General features: G+C 34.2%; 1 protein-coding gene across 1 annotated transcript in view; it reads left to right on the top strand.

Annotated features, from left to right (window-relative positions):
* The window catches only part of FERMT1 (FERM domain containing kindlin 1), a 63550-nt gene that overhangs the window by 22614 nt on the left and 16306 nt on the right, over window positions 1–24630 (top strand). Inside the window, exons 7-13 of the mRNA XM_044663398.1 lie at window positions 2583–2690; window positions 3511–3642; window positions 12323–12372; window positions 17123–17247; window positions 19976–20082; window positions 21718–21939; window positions 24420–24544. Coding sequence (XP_044519333.1) covers window positions 2583–2690; window positions 3511–3642; window positions 12323–12372; window positions 17123–17247; window positions 19976–20082; window positions 21718–21939; window positions 24420–24544 — 869 coding nt within the window. The remainder of the gene's footprint in view (window positions 1–2582; window positions 2691–3510; window positions 3643–12322; window positions 12373–17122; window positions 17248–19975; window positions 20083–21717; window positions 21940–24419; window positions 24545–24630) is intronic.

The raw sequence follows: 24630 nt of genomic DNA, 5'->3' as shown, positions 1-24630 counted from the left end.
TTTGGGAATCACGGCACTAGAGAATACAAAAATAAGAAATAAAGCAGTCCCTGCCCTCAAAGAGCCTCCATTCTAACTAGGAAATAGTTTATCTTTTGAACTATAAGACTATCATACATTAGCCTGGGTATGGTTCTTATGCTCACACATTTCACTGTAAATATAAATATAAATATAAATAATGTGTAGAGAGTAATAGTGCTATAGGATTTGATCAAATCCATTTAACTTGAAGGACCAAGATTAGAGAATGCATGAAAGCATATCACCTCAGAAATAATTGGAGAAGGAAAGAAAGACTTCCACCTGTGACCTGAGAGTCCCTGAATAAGGACTCAGTATGCTCCCAAATTCAGTTTTACAAACATGTATTCAGTGCCAGTGATGCACAGGTTACAACCTGTATCCCTCTAAATATAAGAGAGATTTCCAAAGTCCTTTCTGATCTGGCTCTATCCTGCCTATCCAGTCTTATATCTTATAACTCCAGGCCAACTTGTTCATAGTCTCAAGCAAATTTAACACTTAGGACTTGGTTGTATTTATTGTGCTTACCTGGTTTATAATTTCTTTTCTCCTTCTTATTTTTATTTTTTCTCCTCCTATTTATTTCTCTCCTCCTAGTTATTATTTTTATTTAGCACTGAATACATGTTTGTTGAACTGAAATGTGTGAAAAGTACACTGCACTCCCATTCAGGGACCGCTAGATTGCAGGTATAAATCTTTCTTTTCAAGCCCAACTCTTTCCATGGGCACCTTCTCTGATTGTCTAGTCCACTTTGAGCACTCCAACTTTTGATATGCTCTTTTATTTCTAGTAAAAGATTGAAAGAGTTATTCTAAACAAAAGAAATATTTCTAGTAAATACCATATTTTTAGGCCTGAATTTCTCTATTTGTTTATGTGTTGTTTTGGTTTCTTTCCTGCTAAAGAAACTATATACTTTTTCAAATCCTATATAATGACTCTATCTATACTTTTTTCTATATTCTCCACCATGCTAAGCCATAGCAAGTATTCACTAAATTATTTGTTTGGATACTTGAATCAGACTTGACCAATCTATGCCCTTGCCACAACCTCCTGATTAGGGAAAAGCCTTCATCTTTGTGCCCCAGAATTCCCATAATCTTTTCTCTTTTTGTTAGTATCCATTGCAAAGTATCTGCAGAATTTCTGGAAGTAACAGAGGCAGCTATATAGTGTATGTTCTACCAAGTAAGCAACCACTAAATACTTAGTGCAAAATCTCAACTTGATCTCTTCAGTGGCAGATCCTTACTGGAAGAGTCACATAACCCAAGTGGCACCATGTGCCATTTACCAGGGACAGGCCATGACATTTTTGGACAGTTCTGATTGTTTTTTTAAAATTGTTCATGTGTTGAACAATTGTCAAAAAAAATGGTGGCAACTAAATTTTTTGTAACTTTACCTATTATTTTTCTAAGAGAAAAGATGATTGCTAGGAATAAAAGTACAAGTTTCTGAGAGTTGGGATTCTTGTTCACGTTCAGATTGTAGTAGATGACATTAGAGATCCCATCCAACTCTGAGTTTGCGATTAAAAAGGTTTTATTTTGAGATCATTTTTAAGAATTGTGTTGTATTTCCTCAGGTGTTCTCAAAACAACAATGGTTCTCCAGCTATCCTCTGACTTACTAAAAAATTTGTATCTAATCTAATTTGTATTTTTATCTCTTCACATCACCAGTGTGAGACATATCTAAACAATTTTTCATATTGCCTGCTTATCAGACAGTGTGATTTGCTGATTTTGGCATAACTAAAGTGTTTGTTTCATGTTTATAATCTTCTATAAGAAACTGCGATTATATGTAAATGAGAGATGAAACACAGATGAGTGAAGCACACAGAACTTTAGAGTTGGAAAGGGTTATTTAATATAGCCCCTATTTGAATCATGGATCCCACCAATAGTATCCCAGACAAATAGTCATCTAGCCTTTGATTGAAGACTTCCAGAGCCTGAGAACTCACTATACTCAAAGGCAATCCATTTCATTTTTGGATTGCACTAATTGTTAGGAAGTTTTTCTTTATCTTCCTATAATTTCCACCCAATGTGTTTACTTCTCCCATATCAGAACTAGTAGAAAAAAAGCATTTTTTCTCTTGTATGATATTGTCAACTAGTGATATTCCATTTGGGAATTGTCTGAGCCTTGTATTTTCTATTCCTTTTTCTTTCCCCTGCCTACTTTCTACCATTTTCCCTATTTATTATTATGTTTGCCAGAATTTTAAGAGAGCAAGGAAAGATATTATAGATAAATCCATTTGACTTCTTAACAGTGGCCCCAGAATACTTTTTCAAGGGCTAAAATGAGATGGAAGTACAAGGATCATATTTTTCTGTATCTTTGTACTAGTTCTCTCCCAAATAAGCAGAGACATCTGACAATAGCCGACATCTTAGTGTATTACATAGGTTGGCTAATAATGTAGATACTCTTAATAAATGTTTGAATTAATGAATTAATGTATTTAATTTATGATTTCCAGATTAAGAAACATAATCTTTTCTCTCCAAACTTTTTCCCCTTTTAACCACAGTATGATGCCATTAGAATAAACCAACTTTATGAACAAGCCAGGTGGTCCATTCTCTTAGAAGAAATTGACTGCACTGAGGAGGAGATGCTGATCTTTGCTGCTTTACAGGCACGTATCAGATTCTGAGCATCCTTTTTAGGAAGTGAGCAAGGAGGAGCCAAAATGAGAACCTATTGGAAAATATGTTATCATGCCATCCTACTTACAGTTATCAGTCTTGGGAGGTTTTTTCCCCTCTATAGAAAGGATAGTTTAAAAAAATTTTAAATGATCAACATAACACAAAAAATAATGCATGTGTATACAAGTGTATTATAATAAAAATATTATATGTATTTACATACATATGCACACTTACACTTATATTTCAAGAATCTTTGGGTATTCCTTTCACTTATGAAGATTAAAACTTTGTAAACGGTCTTAAAAAATTGTTCTGACTGAGAAAATGTATTAATAATTTGTGAGCCTCTCCAAAATAAGCCAAGGTAGCCTTTTAGAAAATGGGCATATGGTTCATCAATGGGCCCATAGATGAAATTATTGTAATTTGGTAGGGTCTAACAGAGATTGTTTTAAGCCTTTTCAGAACCGATGGTCACCTGTTTATCATGATGAAATATCAGAATAGGAATGAAGTATTATCACACGTGTATTTATGGTGGCATTATTCTTTCTATTCTAGAATCAAAAGAAATCTTCTTCATGACAATAGGAAAATCAATTAGAGAGGCCAGTTATGATAATAGCTTTTATGTACTAACTTCCAAATATCTCAGAATGACCTAAATAAAGGTCCAGAATATTTCAAAGAATGTTCACTGTTGGTGACTTTTTGATATGGAGATGAAGCAGGAATGAGCAATAAAAATATTGGATACTAAAATAATAATTTTTTGTTTATGGAATTTACATCTTTCTTTTTTAGTATCATATAAGCAAATTGTCATTGTCGGCAGAAACTCTGGATTTCACAAATGAATCTGAAGTTGATGAAGTTGAAGCTGCCCTGTCTAATCTGGAAGTCACATTAGAAGGAGGAAAAGCAGAAAATATTTTGGTATGACTTCCCAAATGTGAAATTATCTCAAAAGAAAGACAAGGTTTTTATGCCTGTAAAAAGAAATCCATTTTTCCATTTTGTTTTAGGGCATTTAATCTTAATTTCTCAAAAGAAAAAGTTATCTATATTAAGTATAAACCTATCCCTAAGACCTAAGTGAACTTTTTAAGATGTTATATATATTCTTTTAGAGAATGAGTAGCAATACAGACACTAATCTATGAGCAAGGAAGAATTTCTAGCATTGGGGATAAAAAGACCAAAAAATGAAATCTCCAAGAGCTTCTCTACTGAAGGAGCTAGGAATTGTAAGAATACAACATAGGCAGAGATAAATTTAAGTTAATTTGAAGAGGGACAGAGGAGCTCAGAAGAAATTATTATGAAAGAAGTAGCATTTGAGCAGAACCTTGAAGGGTTATAATAGGCAAAGATAATAGAGTGGATTCAAGAGATAAGGCAATAACTTGCCCAAAGACACACATGTGAGAAGAATATTGTATCAGGGGAACACTTGATAGTCTAGTGTGGGTTGATCTTACCATTCCAGAAGGAACATAATAAAAAAGCAGCATAGGGTAATTCAAAAAGTGCCAGAGTTGGAATCTGGGAACCTGAATACAAATCTTGCCTCAAACCCTTAGTAGTTATATGAAAAGATCAAGCAGCTTAATTTCTTACAGCCTCCATTTCTTTATCTGCCAAATAAGGTTCACAGCCTTTACCTCATGTAGTTCATAGGGTAGTTGTCAGAATAACTCTCTGTTGACCTGAAATTACTAAATCAATTTGAATTACTATTTTTTTAATTTAGGAGTCCTATTTATTTTTATTTTAATTTTCATTTTGAATATTTTCCAATAGTTACATGTTTCATGTTCTTTCCCTCTCTTCCAAACCCTCCCACTTCACCCCCATAGCCAACACACAATTCCACTGGATTTTACATGTAACATTGATTAAGACCTAATTCTATATTATTGATAGTTGGACTAGAGTTACCGTTTAGTGTCTACATCCCCAATAATATCCCCATCAGCCCATGTGACCAAGCAGTTGTTTTTCTTCTGTGTTTCTCCTCCCACAGTTCTTCCTCTGAATGTGACTAGTTTTTTTTTCTCATAAGTCCCTCAGCATTGCTCTGGATCCTTGCATTGCTGCTAGTAGAGAAGTCCACTATGTTCAGTTGTACCACAGTGTATCGGTCTCTGTGTATAATATTCTCCTGGATCTGCTCCTTTCATTCTGCATCAATTCCTGGAAGTCTTTCCAGTTCACATGGAATTCCTCCAGTTCATTATTCCTTTAAGCATAATAGTATTCCATCACCAACAGATACCATAATTTGTTCAGCCATTCCCCAATCGAAGGACATTTCCTCATTTTCCAATTTTTTGCCACCACAAAGAGTGTGGGTATAAATATTTTTGTACAAGTCTTTTTCCTTATTATCTCTTTGGGGTATAAACCAAGCAGTGCTATGGCTGGATCAAAAGGCAGATAGTCTTTTAAAGCCCTTTGGGCATAGTTCCAAATTGCTATCCAGAATGGTTGGATCAATTCATAACTCCACCAGCAATGGATTAATGTCCCAATTTTGCCACACCCCCTCCAGCATTCATTACTCTCCCCTGCTATCACTTTAGCCAATCTGCTAGGTGTGAGGTGATACCTCAGAGTTGTTTTGATTTGCATTTCTCTAATTATTAGAGATTTAGGACACTTTCTCATGTGTTTATTGATAGTTTTGATTTCTTTATCTAAAATTGCCTATTTATGTCCCTTGCCCATATGTCAATTGGAGAATGGCTTGATTTTTTTGTACAATTGATTTAGCTCCTTATAAATTTGAGTAATTAGACCTTTGTCAGAGTGATTTGTTATAAAGATTTTTTCCCAATTTGTTGCTTCCCTTTTAATTTTGGCAGCATTGGTTTTGTTTTTTAAACTTTTTAGTTTAATGTAATCAAAATTATTTATTTTACATTTTGTAATTTTTTCTAAGTCTTGCTTGGTTTTAAAATATTTCCTTTCACAGAGATCAGACAAGTATACTATTCTGTCCTCACCTAATTTACTTATAGTTTCCTTCTTTACATTCAAGTCATTCACCCATTCTGAATTTATCTTGGTAAAGGGTGTGAGATGTTGATCTAGACCCAATCTCTCCCATATTGTTTTCCAATTTTCCCAGCAGTTTTTGGCAAATAGTGGATTTTTGTCCCAAAAGCTAGGTTCTTTGGAGTTTATCATAGATTGTCTTGCTAAGGTCTCTTACCCCAAGTCTATTCCACTGATCCTCCTTTCTGTCTCTTCGCAAGTACCATATTGTTTTGATGACTGCTGCTTTATAGGACAGTTTAAGATCTAGTACTGGTAGGCCACCTTCCTTCATTTTTTTTTCATTATTTCCCTTGATATTCTTGGTCTTTTGTTCTTCCAAATGAACTTTGTTATGGTTTTTTCTAATTCAGTAAAAATGTTTTTTGGTAGTTTGATAGGTATAGCACTAAATAAATAAATTAATTAATTGGGGTAGAATGGTCATTTTTATTATGTTATCTCGTCCTACCCATGAGCAATCAATGTTTTTCCAGTTGTTTAGATCTAGTTTTAATTGTGTAGAAAGGGTTTCGTAGTTGTGTTCATATAATTCCTATGTTTATCTTGGCAGATAGATTCCTAAGTATTTTATATTGTCTAGGGTGATTTTAAATGGAATTTCTCTCTCTAACTCTTGCTGCTGTGATATGTTGGAAATATACAAAAATGTTGATGATTTATGTACATTTATTTTGTATCCTGCAACTTTGCTAAAGTTGTTGATTATTTCCACTAATTTTTTAGTTGATTCTCTAGGATTTTTTAAGTAGACCATCATATCATCTGCAAAGAGTGATAGCTTAGTCTCCTCATTGCCTCATGCCTTCAATTTCTTTTTCTTCTGTAATTGCTACAGCTAGTGTTTCTAGTACAATGTTAAATAATAGAGGTGCCAATGGGCATCCTTGTTTCACTCCTGATCTTATTGGGAATGCTTCTAATTTATTCTCATTGCAAATGATGTTGATGGTTTTAGATATATAACACATATTTTTAGGAAAGGCCCTTCTAGTCCTGTACTTTCTAGTGTTTTCAGTAGGAATGGGGGGTTGTATTTTGTCAAAGGCTTTTTCAGCATCTATTGAGATAATCATGTGATTTTTGTTTGTTAGATTGTTGATATGGTCAATTTATGTGGATGGTTTTCCTAATGTTGAACCATCCTTGCATTCCTGGTATAAATCCCACCTGATCATGATGGATGATCCTCTTGATCACTTGCTGGAGTCTCTTTGCTAGTATTCTATTTAAGATTTTTGCATCTATGTTCATTAGGGAGATTGGTCTGTAGTTTTCTTTCTCTGTTTTTGATCTACCTGGCTTTGGAATCAGTACCATATTTGTGTCATAAAAGGAATTTGGTAGGACTCTTTCTTTGCTTATAATATCAAATAATTTGTATAGTGTTGAGATTAGTTGCTCTTTGAATGTCTGATAGAATTCACTTGTGAATCCATCAGGCCCTGGTGATTTTTTCTTAGGGAGTTCTTTGAGATAGAGAAGGTAATTACATCCTGATAAAAGGCAGTATAAACAATGAGGAAATAACAGTACTCAACATGTATACACCAAATGGTATAGCATCCAAATTTCTAAAGGAGAAATTGGCAGAGCTCAAGAAGGAAATAGATAGTAAAACTATACTAGTGGGAGACCTAAATTTTCCTCTATCAGATCTAGATGAATAAAACCAAAAAATAAATAAGAAAGAGATAAGAGAGGTGAATGTAATCTTAGAAAAATTAGAGTTAATAGATATGTAGAGAAAAATAAATAGGGACAAAAAGGAATATACCTTCTTTTCAGCTGCACATGGTACATTCACAAAGATTGACCATGTATTAGGGCATAGAAACATGGCAAACAAATGCAAAAGAGCAGAAATAATAAATGTAACCTTTTCAGATCATAATGCAATAAAAATAATAATCAATAAGGACATATGGACAGGCAAATCAAAAATTAGTTGGAAATTAAATAATGATTCTCCAGAATCAGTTAGTTAAAGAACAAATCATAGAAACAATTAATAATTTCATTGAAGAGAATGACAGTGATGAGACATGCTACCAAAATCTGTGGGATATAGCTAAAGCAGTACTCAGGGGCAAATTTATATCCTTTAGTGTATATAATAACAAACTAGGGAAGGCAAAGATCAATGAACTTGGCATGCAAATCAAAAAACTAGAAAGGGAACTAATGAAAAATGCCCAGTTAAAAACTAAATTAGAGATTATAAAAATTAAAGGAGAAATCAATAAAACTGAAAGTAAAAAAAGCCATAACACAGTTCATTTGGAAGAACAAAAGACCAAGAATATCAAGGAAAATAATGAAAAAAAATATGAAGGAAGGTGGCCTAGCAGTACTAGATCTTAAACTGTCCTATAAAGTAGCAGTCATCAAAACAATATAGTACTGGCAAAGAGACAGAAAGGAGGATCAGTGGAATAGACTTGGGGTAAGAGACCTCAGCAAGACAATCTATGATAAACCCAAAGAACCTAGCTTTTGGGACAAAAAGCCACTATTTACCAAAAATTGCTGGGAAACAATATGGGAGAGATTGGGTCTAGATCAACATCTCACACCCTTTACCAAGATAAATTCAGAATGGGTGAATGACTTGAATGTAAAGAAGGAAACTATAAGTAAATTAGGTGAGGACAGAATAGTTGGTTAGGAGAGTTAAGTGCCCTGCTTCTACTCTGCAGCCATCTTAACCCGGAAGTCTCTGAATTACTATTTTTAAAGGTAGCTTAGAATCAGATTTGGAAGGCCTTAAATGCCAGACTGAGGAGTTTTTATTTTCTCCTAGAGACCATAGGAAAACTTTGGAAGCTTTGAACAAGAGAGGGATATGCTTAGATATGTCCATTTGGAAGAACATTTTGGCATTTGTGTGGGAATTGATTGGAGAAAAGAGAACTGAAACAGGAAGACCAAATTATTAGGTTATCAGTAATCTAAGGGAGATGTAATAAGGGCCTGAATTAGAGCCTTGGAACTAGAACTAGAGAGAAAGTGGTAGGTATGAGAGATATTATGGAGATAGAATTGATAAAACTTAGCAAATGATTTTGTGTTTTTCTTAAACCCTTACGTTCTACCCTAGTAACAACACTAAGACAGAAGGGCAAGGGCTAGGCAAACAGGGTTAAGTAACTTGTCCAGGATCACATAGCTAGGAAATAACTGAACTCAGGTTTGAACCCTGGTCCTCTCAACTCCAGGTCTGGCGCTCTATCCACTGTTGCAGAATTCTCAAAGTAAATGTAAAGTCTTTTTAAGCTCCTACTATGTGCCAGGCATTGTGCTCAATCTTTATAAATATTGTTCATTTGATTTTCACAACAATACTGTGAAGTAGTTACTATTATTACCCCCATTTTACAGACAAGGAAATGGAGGCAGACAGATGTTAAGTGACTTGTACAGGGTCACACAGGTACTGAGATAGGATCTGAACACCTGCCTCCAGGTCTAGTACTCCATCCACTGTGCCACCTGCCTCTAAGGACAATTTAATTAACATGGTGAATAGGAAGAGCACTGGACATGGAGTCAGGACTTATGGCTTTGTAACTAATTATGTTTGTGACCCAAGACTAATCACTTTACCTAATGTGATAATATTTGCAATGACTTGCAATAAGGATTAATTAAAATAATGGAGTGGAGTATTACAAAATGTTTTAAAACCATTTTGAAAAAGGAAAAAATCGAGAAGTTTGAAACATATAGAACAAATGAAAAAATCTCCAGTAGATCTTCATTCCATTTGATGGTAGTTTTTGTTTTTTAATGGATGGTTCATCTATGGAGAAATGTAGCAATACCCAAGCCAACAATGGAATCACCACTCCTGTTTCAGTCAGTCATTCACTTTCTACTACCTGTTGTTTGCCTTCTTTATCTTAGAGATAATTATGACCTTAATGGCATTGATATGCAATGAGGAAGTGAGTCATTTGCACATAATTACTGATATAAATAGTAAGAAGGAAAAAGAAAAAACTGATTTTAAGTAATACAGATTTCTACATTTAGTGTGTGCGGCTTTCTTAATCAAAAAATTTTAAATGGGGATTTTAGTTCAACAAGCAAGACAGATGAGAGTAATAAGTGGCATTTTTGTAGCTGTTTTATAGTTTGCAAAGCTTTTACAAAAACACATTATCTCACTTGAACTTCAAAAGAATCTTCAAAAGAACTTCAAAAGTTAAGAACTGTTACACCATTTTACAATGAGGAAATGGACTAAGGAAGGTTACATGACTTACCACTGTAAAATTTAAATTAATATCCAATAACTCCCAAGTATTATATTTTTATAAAGTTTATTACTAATCATTTGAAGTATAAAGACAATAAACTAAAAGAAATAGAAGTTCAAACCTAATTATCTAACAAAAAGTAAACCCATGTGTGTAGATTCTCCTGCCTGGCATAAAGCCCGCTTTCCTAGCTGTGATCAGGGGAAAAGAGAGCCAGAGGCTGGGCTACACCAATATATATATGTCCTCCTTACATTAGCATGTAATGTGAGAAGGAACATGGGAAGCTGGCATTTAGAGTCCTGGGGAGCAGATTCTAAATAAACACCACTAAGTATTTCTTAGTCACATTGCTAATAAGCATCCAAGATATGATTTCACTCAGTTCTCCCCTCACCTGTAAGTCCAATTCTCCACTCACTACTGGATACTTCCTCTCTAAAAGTTAGGGTCATAGAAAAACAAATACCTGGGAAAAAGTATTTGCTAAATAAATGGATTTAGAAAGCTTCTATTATATCCACTTTGGAAAAGAATACAGAAATATATGAAGAGAAAAAAAGAGAATAATATATACTATAATTTTATTTTTAAAATATTAACCACAACATCAAGAGAAAAAAAGTATTCAACTAAAACAAATTCAAAGGGAACTCAAAAGCAGAGGATGTTTATCTTAATATGATTCACATATTTTTAAATAAATTGTAAACAATGTAGAATTTGTGGTTTTGCACAATTTTTATACACTTGTTTAGTTAAATTTTTTTGTTGGTGGTAGCTGTTAAATATAGGTTTTTTTTTTATTTTTAAAAAGAATTGAATACAAAGAGATTGACAGTAATGCCACACTGAACAGATAAATGGGATTTTAGTTTATTTGAAATAAATGATGCCCATGAAATAGTATGGCATTCTATATTCAACTTAAATCATAGCTACATGGTAAGGAAGGAGGATTAGCTTTGCAATCAGAGGACCTGGGTTTAAATCCTGCCCTCTAACATTTACTACCTATGTGACCTTGTGGGGCAAGTCACCAGAATCTTCCTCCCCACCCTTACCCATTTGGCCTCAATGTCTTATGAAATGAGGAGATTGGGCTACAACATACTCTGATTTCCCTTTCAATCAATAAATTTATAATGTATTTAATTGCACTAGGTGCTATGGATTAGAAAAATACAAGTGAAACAAATCACCCTTAAGGAGCTCACATTCTATGAAACAACATTTATCACAGATCATAGATGTAGAGCTAAAAAGGAGCCACAGGGACCATCCAGTTCAACCCTCTCATTTTACAAATGAGAAAACTAAGAATCAGGGAGGTTAAGTGAATTGACCGTGGTCACACAGGGAAGAGGTAGGATTGAATTTGGGACTCTGCTCCTTGTACACATATAATAACCTTTTTTATGTATGACACATACTATGGTAACATTTTTAAAAATAATAACCACAAAATCAGTGCTATTTAAAAAATCAAAATAAAATAAATTAAGAACTCCTGAGGTAGATATATATATATATATATATATATATATATATATATATATATGCCTGATACATATAGAAATATATGTCTATTGAGGCTTGAGGGTAATCGGGTATTCCAAGAGATAGAAGTGAAGAGGGAGTATATTCCATGCATGGGGGATACCAATACAAAGTCACAGAAATGGGAGCTTGAGTGTCATGTATGAAAAAGATTAAGTGAGCCTTTGTGGCTAACTGGACCATAAGTATGTGGAAGATAGTAATGTTTAAGAAGACTGGAAAGGTAGAAAAGAGAAGGCTAAGAAAACCTTTTAATGTCAGAGAAACTTCTATTTGACCCTCAAGTTTTGAATCTGTGGTCCTATGACTAGCATTGGCTTTCCTCATATTGCCTTTATTAGAAAGAGAATATGAGACGGTAGTACTTTTTGAGTAACTTGGTCTTAAAATATTTTTCTATGAATTTAAACAATAGACTTTTGAGTTTTAAGAGATGTATTAAGCTGATTTGTGAAACTTTGTTCTGAGGTCTTTATCTGAACTGTTGATTTTAATTTCTGTTATAATGTAAAGATGATTTAAAAACAGAATTTTAAAAATAGCTACTACAAGCAATGAGATTGTTTTTCCAGGTGATGCTTAAGCAATTATCGAGTCATTTTAAAAAATATTTCTAGAATTTACTTTTTCCTTAACTTTACTTACATTATTTTGTGTGTGTGTTTTAACTTAATGTGAAAAATTCTGGCACTTACAAAATTACTATTGGTAAAAAGCTGTACTTTTCTCCATAGGAGGACATTACAGACATACCGAAGCTTGCGGATTATCTCAGATTATTTAGGTGAGTACCTAAAAAGGTTACAGAGAAGAGCCAAGAAATCACTGATAATCAAAGCTTATGAATAAATAATTCTTAGATATTTAATATCTAAACCCAGCCATGTATTTAACAAAGATGAATCATCATCCCTGTCTTCCCCTGAGCACCATTCAAGACCCTCAATGGAAAGTAGGAGTTATATACTACAATTAGAGGATCAAAACACTGTAGTGCTTTGAGCTTTCACATTATTCTTTTAGGTATTTGTTACCTTGAGACAATCAAAGTCATATTTAATGATCAGTAGTCCTGCTACAGTAATTAAATGATCAAAATTAGTTACATGAAAGGTTTTGCCTTAATTTTGACAAACAAAACTCCATTGGAAGGGAGTGACCATTGAACTCCAGAGAGTTGTGTGATTTTATCTGTCTCTGAATTCAGATAGAGTTTATTGTAACCCTAAGATTGGTTAGGTTGTCAGGGAGTTTTTTCCTATTAAAAAAAAAAAGATTGTCAAAGTCGTGATAGCGATAAAGGTGTGTTAAGATGAAAGAAGTGAGACTTCTTTGAAGTTACAGCAGTTACTCACACCATAAAATGATTTGTTGATTTTTCTCAGCAAACAGATTTAGAGCATTTAACTTCAAAAAAAAAATCATCTCCACACTGGTAGGTTTGTTTAAACTAAGTCAAAGGGCAAAGGGAAGACTTTCAAGAAATGTTCAATGAATGATAACATTTAAATGTATCATAAGTGTTCAAAGGATGTTTTATTAGATTATATTCCTGATTCTGAATCATTTAGAGATAATATTTTGTGATTCTTGCCACGGATTTATGTAGGTATAATCCTAAATGTCCCTTTTTTAATGAATATACTGAAAAACAAAGTTATTCAAAGTTCAGTTTTCTAGAGATTAATTTGCTATACTATATTATATGTTTAGATTATCATAAACCAAAACATTTATCTATTATTTTATAGATAGTTACAGAATTATTAAATAATGTTTCAAAGTAAGAATTAGGCTCCAGAAGAGGACCAATTAGAGAGGGTTGATCTGCTTCGGTAGAGGAAAATTCCCCAGCGTAAGTTTTCTATATTGAAAAAATCATGTGTCCACACTTAAAAAAAGAAAACAAATCAGTATCAAAAAAATTTCAAAGTTCAAAGTAGTCTTATAAGCCAGAAGTCTGTCAGATACTTGAACAAGAATCTTCTCAGGAACATCTATTCTGTATTTTCTTGAAGACTTCCAGTGAAGGTAGGACTATTTACCTCTCAAAATCTATTTGGGTGGAACTGTTAGGAAGTTTCTCCTTACAGTAAATCTAAATTTGCTTCATTTTACCTTCAATCTAACAAATATCTGTTAAGTACCTACTACATAAACAGTTCTTTGCTAGGTGCCCACACACACAATAAAGTTATTCTTGCCCTCAGAGAGTTCAGATTCTATTGGCAGAACACTTTATTGTTGTTCAGTCATTTTTCTTTCATGTCTAACTCTGACCCCATTTGGGGTTTTCTTGGCAAAGGTACTGGAGTGGTTTGCTATTTTCTTCTCTAGCTCTTTTTACAGATAAGGAAACTGAGATAAACAGGGTTAAGTGCCTTGCCCAGAGTCACACAGCTAGTAAGAGTTTGAGGCCAGACTTAAACTCATGAAGATGAGTCTGACTCTAGGTCTACCAGACTCGTCCTTCTGCCTTTTAGTGCTATGCAGAATAAATCTAATCCTTCTTCTAAATCTATGATCTCGTGATGCTAATGTGGAGTGGGCCCATAGATGAATTCCCAGTTAGCAAAGAACTGAGAGAACATGTCACATGAAGATCTACCAAAGCAAGTGGGTGACTTTAAGCTTGGTGTAGACATGTTAGTTCTCTTCTAATATTTGAAAATGGCTCTCGTAGGATTGTAGATTGAGAGTTAAAAGAGACTTTGGACATCTTATCCTTCTAATTTTAAAGAAGAAGAAACTGAGCTAAAGAAGTTAATCAGTAGAAAGACAGTTGCTGCCCTCAAGGAGCTTATAATCTAATGAGGAGACAACATGCAAACAAATATATACAAAAAACAAAAGTAAGCTATGAACCAGCTAGATATACGCATATTTATGTTTTGTTGGCATTTTTCTCCTTTTTTTGGAATCATTATCCCAAGCCCTCCCTTGTAGCAATGAAATATAGTTAAGCCATACCTGCCTACTCATTGACCCTATCTGAAAATGTATGTCTCATCTTGCACTTCTAGAATCATCTGGGTTGCAAGATGTACAGAGCATCATCATCAATATTGTCTAGTCATGAATAGTCATTGCATTGAACATAATTTTAAGTCTTGTATTATTGTTTTCTTTTATAATATTGTAGTCATTGTATAAATTGTTCTAGTTCTGCTTATTTGATTCTGTAGCAATACCTAAAAGTTTTCTCAGGTTGCTCTGAATATTCTTTTCTTTAAAAAATATTATGTTACAAACATATACTATGTTCAGTCATTTCCCACTGATGGATATTCACTTTATTTACAGTTGTCATTTTGTATGTATGCATGCATTGTCTTGACCATAACAGAAATTTCTATTATAAATTCTTTTGTGTATATGGATACACAATATATGCATATTATAAATGTGTATACAATGATATTTACATTGTTATTTCCCTCTTTTGAGTTTTAAATTTAATAACAATACTGATAGGGCTGCAGCTGTAGACTCTTAAGAGATCTTTTCAGCTAGAATACTAAATTGCTTTTTTAGATTGTTGGCTCAATTTACAAGTCCACCAAAAAGGCTTGTCCTATCATAGCTCCTCCAAAAATTAACATTTTCCATTTTTGTCATCTTTGCCAATCTGATAGCACCTCTAGAGTAAACCTCAAGGTTATTTTAATCTACATTGCTCTTATTGGTAGTGACTTTTTTTTCATACAGTTGTTGTTAGCTTGTCTTTCTTCTCTTGTGAACTATCTGTCCATAATGACAATTATCTTTTGGGGAACCCTCTTGTTCTTATATATTTATTTTTAGTTTTCTATATAACATATATATCATACCATTTTTAGAGAAACAATCTTTTTCAATTCAAAACATTCTACCTTGTCAAGCTCCTTTTGAATCTTGACTCTGTTAATCTATGGTTCAATGGTTCTTTCTAGCCTCATGTTATCTGTATATTTGATTATATGTCAATTATGCCTTTATCCAAGTCATTAGTAAACATATTGCACAGCATAGGACCAGACACAGATCCCTAGGACACTCTGCTGGAGACTTCATCCCAAATATCTATCGAACCATTAATGACTACCCTTTGGATCCAGCCATACAATCATCGGTCCTATTTCTCTCCATATCCTCCACAAAAATAAGAGACTTTTTCAAATGCTATCTCAGTATCAAAGATTTAGAACTTGAAGGGACAGTGAGTCTAAACCTTTAATTTGACAGAAGTTGATTGATGCCTAGAGAGGTTACACTTGGACTAGTCTGAGGTCATGCAGCTGATAAGTGGCAGAACTACGAAGATTTTAACTCAGGACCTCTGACTCCAAATATAACTCACTTTCCACTGTACTGTGTTGCCATCCACAACATTTCCCTTACAGTGTAATAAATAAAATTGGGTTTGACCAATATAATAAAGCAATGCTACCTCTTCTTGATCACCACTATATCCTTTTCTAAATATTCAATAAATATCTCTCTAAAAATATATTTTAGAATTTTGCTAGGAGCAAAATATCCAAATTATTGGCCTATACTTGACAAATTCTATTCTCATATTATCTTTTGGAAAATTGGAACATTTACCCTCTCCAGTACAAGGAAAGGACCCTATGGCAACCATCAGTAGTATTCTATCATATGACATTGTATACAGTTCATATTGTTTTTCACATTTTTCTTTTCTATAATTTCTTTTCCAGTTTTCTTTTGTTCATCTATTTTTTTCTTTTCCTCCAGCTAACAGTATCTGCTGGCATTGTTTTCATACTACTGGTGATCCTCAGGGATCAAAGAGCTACTGGACCTTGCTTAATGACTTTTCAAAACAAATATTTCTTTTAAAGTTTAAATTTTTCAAATCTTGGATAATCCTACCTTCTAAAAATAAATTACTGATTGAAAAACTAATGTAATTTTTGATGTTGACCAGAAAGCTTTTGATAATTTCTCTTAAATATGTCCAGCAGAAACCAGAAAAATCCCTCATTTTTGTGATTACCAAAGTTTTGTACTGTTCACATGAATATTAGTTTCTAAGAACTGTTCTAGAGGCAATCAGGCATATGTATTTTCATATGAAACCCTAATTTCAAGTTTTTAGAAATAAATTAGTGGGAGGGGCAGCTAAGTGGAGCAGTAGCTAGAGTGTGAGGCCTGTAGTTATTTCAACTCATTTATTAAAAATTAAATTATTAGACAGGTAGAAATAGTTGAAAAAGAACTACATCCAGATTCAGAGGATATGAATTCGAATCCTCAGTCCCAGGCCTTATATTAGCTGCCTGTGTGACTTTGAGCAAGTCACTTAACCTCTCTAGCCCTCAGTTTCATCATCCGTAAAAATGATGGTGTTAGACTAAATGGCCTCATTCCTTTAATTCTATAATCCTCAAATTTTAAAATAATTTAACATATTATCAACTTGTATGAAATGGGCACTAGAGGAAAGTAACTTTTTTTAGCAACCTGTTAAAATTGTATGTGCCTTTGTTTTTCTTAGAACCATTAAGATATTATTCTTTCATTTTCAGGGCCAAAAAATTAACATTAAAAACTTTCAAACTATATTGGTTTGTCTTTAAAGACACTTCAATAGCCTACTTTAAAAATAAGGACCTTGAACAAGGGGAACCAGTTGAGAGACTACATCTTAGAGGTAAGAATGTTCAATGGTGAATTGGATTATTATGATTAATCTAACAAGTTAAAGGTAAAGAGGTCTTGGAAAACTAGGTGATTTAGTCCAATGATAGCATCATTTTGCACAAATTGGAGGAATATGTTCCTCCCCACAAACCTGACCCCTACCTCCATTATAATCTGCTTCAAATTCCCATCCTACATATAGAATAGGCCTTTATTATGGTACTATAAAGCTCTGTAATCTAGCATCTGCTTCATTTTAAAAGCATTCTTATTAATCATTATTTCTGTACATCCAGAGAAAAATAATCAGTGTTCTTAACAATGATGCTGAAGTAGCTTTTAAATACATTTAGATTAAATTTAATTCAGGGTAGCTTTAGCATTGTGTTTTGACTGTTACAATCCATTTGAAAATGTGTAATTCATGTATGGCATATATGATACTTTCCTCATACTCTATAGGCATTAAATTCTTAATAAATTATAAATGAAGGAATGAATAATAACTCTTTGGGAACCAAACCATAAGACTCTATTTCCTTGCCATGCTGGATGAAAGTAAATTGTGCTCAATCTGTTTTAGAGTTTGTATTTTTAATATTATTTGTAATTTAAGGTCAATCATCCCCAACTGACAAATTATTAATATATCTGAAGTAAAAATGGTGTGGGGGTGCATAGTTTTGCTTTCAGTCTTAGCTATTGATTCCCGATCAAAGAAGCTTTAAAAATCTGTTTTCTCTGTTCTATGTTTCAAGAGAAAAACCTGAGGAAATATTTAATATTTTATTTCAACAAACACTAAGAATTTCCTATGTGCCAAATTCTGTACCTAGGTATTATGGATACAAAAATAGCTGAAATACAGGCCCTTATCTTTAAAAGCTTATAATATAATTAGAGGATTTTTTAAAGTAAAATAATTGATTCTAAATGAGGAAAATAAAAAGTTAAGGCATCCAGAGAAATTTGAAAGGTAGAGTTCAGATGCAAGTTATGAAGGGGTCAGAGAGACAGAGAGATTCAGGAAGGAGGTGTCTCTTGATTTGATCTTTGAAGGAAGGGAGGGATTTCAAAAGAGATAAGGAAATCCATTCTTGGCATAGGGAAACAGCATGAGCAAAAGGAAGGTCAAGAATGGAGAATAGAGAATAAATGATACAATTTGGCTGAAATAAGTCATGATCGAAGAATAAACACTTAAGTTGGAGTAAGATTGTGGAGGACCTGTCTTTTGCCACTTCATGTGTTTCTGATGCTGATGACAGTGCTTGGTGTGCAGAATGGGTGCTTACTTTAATTTATTGACTGATCTTGAAAGTCAGAATCAGAAATGTTTATGTTTTAATGAGAAGGAAATAAAGAGCCAGTGCTGGTTTTTTAATAAAGGATAATATAATTAGGGTGTTAAATAGGGCAGATTATTCCAGCAGAAGTATTAGGTGCAGAATAGAGAGGAGTTAAACTAAAGAAAGGCAGAGTGGATTGAAGGCTATTAATAAAGTCTAGATGAGTAAAGATGGGAACTTAAACCCAAGCAACTACAATGTGAGTGGAGAGGTACAAGGATCACAGCATTAAAATCAATGGGACTTAGCAACTGATTGGATTTGTGGGATAAGGGAAAGAAAAGAGGAAAAGAAAAATTCAAGATTATAAACTTGAGTAATTGGGAGTATAACCACCACATAAATAGAATGATAAGTAACAGATTTTAAGGAAACAGTGATAAGCTCTATTTGGACTTACTTTGACACGTTAGTGGTACATCCAATTGGAGTTATTTCAGCAGGAAGATATCAAACTAGAGCAATTGAGAATAGGAAAGAGCCAATTTAAATTTGGAAATGATCTGCATAGAAGGAATAAATGAAGCCCTACGCGTGGATGAAGTCAAAGAGGTTAAGAATGAGGAGAGGGTCAAGGATCTTAGACAAAGGAATGATCAGAGAAGTAAATCAGCCACGAGAGTACAGTGTCATGGGAACCAAGGGAGGAGAGAGTACCAAGAAAAAAAGGTCATCCAGAGTATCAACTGCTATAGAATATCAGGGAAGATAAGGGCATTGAATAAGAGAAGGGGAATTATATTTAATATTCATTCATACTCAAAGAAATCCATTTCAGTAGGATGGTGACAATGAAAGCCAGGTTGAAAGGAGGTGAGGAGGGAGTAGAGATAGTGAACATAGGCTTCTCTACTTACAGTAAGTCTAGCAATAAATAGGAAGAGGAAAACAATGTTAGATCAAGTAGCAAGATCAGGGAAACTTATTCATTTATTTAATGAGACCTAGATATGTTTGTTGAAGAAAAGGAGTCAATGGAGAAAAAGGGAGATATCAAAGATTATTATAATCATGATAATTTGCATTTCCAAATATTTTACAGTTCACAAAACCTAAGGGAGGAAAAAGGCCATCTTTTCCACTGAGGTATAATAGATGGAGGAGATACCATGAGTAAGGACACATATTTAGAGTGGGCTTGAGAGCAATTCATTGATGTGATGGCTTCAGTCTTCTTATGTAAAATAGGAGTTTAGTGAGGGTCACTTTCCAGGACCCCCTCTATAAATCAGAGAGGATTTATGGGGTAAAGTAAATTTCGAATGACATTAGGTTCTAAGGCATGACTAAGCTGATGAACAACTTCAAAATTAATAATCCATGCCCTTTTCTCAATGTTTAAAAGCAAATCCTTAGAAATAAACTGCTTTCCCTACCCTTTCTCATTAGGCTGTGAAGTTGTACCAGATGTAAACGTATCAGGGAGAAAGTTTGGAATCAAGTTGCTAATCCCTGTTGCTGATGGTATGAATGAAGTATATTTGAGGTGTGACAATGTGAGTAAAAAAAGAGAAATTGAATGAATGCTTAGTTGTCTAACATAAGGACTAGTGTGTCGTAGCACATAAGGAATTTTCTCACCTATATGATGCTAATGTTTTGAGGGATTCTTGGTTTAGTTCTCTCTAGCCCTTTAATCACCACTTCTCTCATCCTTCTCTCCTACCCCTTCAAAGCTTAGGTCAGAGAGAAAATTAGAGAAGCAGCAGAGTCCACCAATGATTTCTTTTTCAGTATCCCTATGCCATTGATTGACTACCCCTATGGTAAGTTCCAGGCAAGAGAGTAGACTGACTGTGGAGCTAGAGTTTTTTTTTTTTGTTCAGTCATTTCAGTTGTGTCTGACTCTTTGAAACCCCCATTTGGAGTTTTCTTGGCAAAGATATTAGAATGGTTTGCTATTTTCTCTTCCTGCTCATTTTTAAGATGAGGAACTGAAGCAAACAGGGGTGAAGTGACTTGTCCAGGGACACATAGCTAGTAAGTTATCTGAGGTCAAATTTGAACTCAAGAAGCTGAGTCTTCTTGACTTCACTCCTGTCACTTGATCCACTGTGCCACCTTCCTTCCCCATTTAGAAGAAGGAAGCAACTATCCAAATAAGCTAATCGTTTTTACTTATTTTTTTCCTAAAAGGACCAGGCAGGATAAGGAAAGAGAAGCAAACATGTTGAATGATACATTCAAACATCTGTTATTTTTCCTTATCCATACTCAGACATTAATTTGTTTTAGTGCCAGCAATATCCAAAATATAGAACTAGATAACACACAGAATATTGCAGAGCTATTTGTACCCTAGCAATTTGTCAATTTTAAAATTCAATAGACGTTATTAAATTTTAGTAGTAATTTAATAGTTGTTAACCTAAGGAAGTGATTATATATGGAAATATATAATATTTTATAATATAATAAGATATATATGTAAATATATAAAATTAATTCAATTTGGTTGGGGTAGAGGAGAAATCCCACCCATGATTTTCTTGATATATAGGGAGATTTTTTAAAAAATTTAAACCCTTACCTTCTGTCTTGGAGTCATTACTGTGTTTTGGCTCCAAGGCAGAAGAGTGGTAAGGGTGGGCAATGGGGGTCAAGTGACTTGCCCAGGGTCACAAAGCTGGGAAGTGTCTGAGGCCAGATTTGAACCCAGGACCTCCCGTCTTTAAGCCTGGCTCTCAGTCCACTGAGCTACCCAGCTGCCCCCTATATAGGGGGATTCTAAAGAGGAAATAATCTCTGCCAATACAGGTGGGTATCTGCTCAACATCTAGCCAACTTACAAAGTTGCCTGCATCACTAAGAAGTTAACTGACTTCTCTGTCACATAGCCACATTGTCAGAAGCAATATATTATCAATCCCAGGTCTTGCTGACTCCAAGACCAACTGTTTGGCACTTTATAATAATAATCTCTTTATAACCTACTTTTATCATCATCTTTTTGTTGTGTTGGGGTATTGATTACCTACAATAAGAGCCAAAATATAGGCAAAACTTTATGATATGTGGAAAGTATAATCACTGATGAGAAGATACTCTTTGGAAAAAATAAACAGAATGGCAAAGAAAGTGGGTTTTTAAATATCATAGTATTTTAAGGTCTTGTCATGTTTCTATTACAGGAGAATCAGTATGCCAGATGGATGGCTGCCTGTATTTTAGCCTCAAAGGGCAAAACTATGGCAGATAGCTCCTACTGGCCTGAAGTGAACAACATTCTTTCATTTCTGAAGATGAAAAACAGAAATACAAGTTCACAGGCACCTTCTGACCCTGAATGCATGGATATGAAACCAGAATGTTTTGTATCACCTCGGTGTGCCAAAAAACACAAGCCTAAACAGGTAAATCTAACGTTTAGATTAGTATCATTTGGATGGCAGAGCTTCACCCCAGAAAAAGAGGAGTCTAAAATTTAAGAGCTGCTTTCCCAAAGGAAAATAGAAGTGAGGGAACTTGAACTCAGATATTGGCCAAGAAGAAGAAAAAAGGGAGTTTGTGGTAAAATGAAGAGGCTGTTCACTTCTTCTTTTTCTCCCTACATCCTTGAAGAAATTTTCCCCTCTGACATACCACTCCCTGGGACTTCCTTTTCCCTTTTTTCATTCCAGGAAGACCAGCTTCTCTCCTGACCTCCTTTCATAAGCTTTCCACACCTTTTCCCCCAAGTGAGTGTAACTCCTTTGCTGAGAGACATGGAACCTCAACCCTGTAGTTAGACTACACAGCCTCCCAGCTCTGAAATCCAATCTCCTAAGCCACCATAGTAACTAATTTTATTCCCCATTAAAATGAATTTGTCTTAATAATTATATTATTTACACATTTTGAATTACAAAGTTTGTTTGAAATCCTCTTTCACACATAGCAGTGGATAGTGGTCCTGAAGTAATGAGTTATGGTTCTGATGATCATCATGGTTTATACTAATTCTTAAATCAAGTCATGGAATCAAAAAAGAAAAGGGGGGAATTTATAATTAAAAATTAAGATCATTAATAATTAAACTTACTGACCAACTGCTTTTATGAGTACTATTCTAGATATTACAAAATGCTTTGCAAACCTTAAAGCACCATATAGATGCTAATTATTATTATTGCTGTTGTTTTTTATTGTTATCAGCATATATCTTTTTATTTCTAATATCTAGTGTTTTCTGAGTCAGACCTTCAATGAAGAAACTTAGTTAATTACAGGCATTGTAAATAAAATGAACAAAGGCCCCTAAATGGAAATAAAAGATTCAGATCACCCCATCAATGAGTAAACAAGTCTTTCATTAACTTCTGGAGATAGTTTTATTTAGAAATCCAGAAATTCCCTTCTTATCAATCATTTTCATTCTACTCTTGCCCCTATTTGACTTGAAGTATTATATTTATTATATGGCATTATATATTACATCAATTGTATTATATTATTTTTCTTTTGAATTATATCACTTCTGAATAAAGTCCAAACTCATCAGCGTAATATTCCAAAGCCTGACCCCAGCATATTGTGTTTTTCTTACTTCACAACACTCTGCCACACGTTACATGACTGCCAATAAGAATAATCTCCGTTCTCCAAATTTATCCTTCCCTTTTCCATATTCTTGCTTGTACCTGCTTGTCTAGAATGCTTTTTCTCAACTGCTCCAGACTCTCCTTCAGTCTCTAATCATTGAATTCTCGTTCCTTTGAGGTCAGATGTTCAGTGCTAGTTATTGACTTGTGTGTTACTGATTAGACCTCTTGGTAAAACTCTTGATGTTTCAGTGAAAATTATCTTTCCATATGCAACCCTTACATTCTTGACATGAGAAAAATAACAGTGATATTTGTATAGGAGTTTACAGTTTTCAAAACACTTTCACATACATTTCAGCCTTAAAACAACTCTTATAAGGTAAGCAGGACAAGTATTAATATCCTTGTTTGGCAGAGAGGATACTGTGGTGCAGATGGCTTACTTGGCAAAGGTCACATAATTAGTAACTCAGTCCAACAAGGGTTTATTAAAGCACCTGCTTACATGCAAGATGTTCAAAGACAAAAATGAAGCAATACCTCAAAAATGAAAGACCCTCAAGGAATTTATCTTCCAATCCATAAACTACATGAAATATTTTCAAGATTGGGAAAAGATAGCAATTTTCACAATCCTTTCTATACTTTTAATATTTTAAAATCTTTTCAAGGACTTCTGGCTGCCATCCAAAGTGTGTTTCTTTGCTCCAACTGGTAGATCACATCTGTTCTTTGAGCTTCAAGTCCCAGAATCATATCCCTATGCAACTAGCAAATTGCATGCTTAAGACTAGAACTCAAGTAATTCTAACTCCCAAGTCTAAGGCTCTTTCCAGTATACCACAGAACTCTTCCAGAATGCAGAAGAGAATATGACTAAATAAATGGCTTATCAAACAGCCATTTCATCTGAGCAGGTCAGCAGCTCTACAAAGGAAAGAAAAGGAATAGCCTTTGAAAACCCAGAGTGAGATATCATCAGGAGCCTCCTACCTATATGGTCACGAGACCCCATCTGATAATATTTGTGTCAATCGAGAACTTCCAGTTTGTCCTCTGATTTCAATGTCTTAAAACAGTAAAGAATGAATAAGTTATTTTGGGGTCATTCCTGGGATTCTTGTAATCTTCCAAGAGTATCCTGGAATTAGTGATGACAATAACAACAGTTGATTAGCCTTCAAGAGTTGTCAGATGCTGGATGACGCCTTCCATGGTGTGGAAAGAGGAGGGAGGGGCTAAGATACCTGGAAATAAATTCTATTAATTTTTTCTTAAAAGAGTTATCAGACCATTCTTATTGTTCCTAGTTGGCAGCTCGAATTCTGGAAGCCCACCAGAATGTGGCGCAAATGTCTCTAGTTGATGCTAAGCTCCGTTTTATCCAAGCATGGCAGTCCTTACCAGAATTTGGGCTCACATACTACATTGTAAGGTAATGATCTTGTATATTTTCTTTCTTCCTTCCTTATGTACTTTGATTTTAAATGACTTAATGGGAACTCGGTTTATTGTCCATTG

The sequence above is a fragment of the Gracilinanus agilis genome, chromosome 2 (genome assembly GCF_016433145.1).
Source record: "Gracilinanus agilis isolate LMUSP501 chromosome 2, AgileGrace, whole genome shotgun sequence".
NCBI lineage: Eukaryota > Metazoa > Chordata > Mammalia > Didelphimorphia > Didelphidae > Gracilinanus > Gracilinanus agilis.
This window is presented reverse-complemented; position numbering and strand designations above follow the sequence as displayed.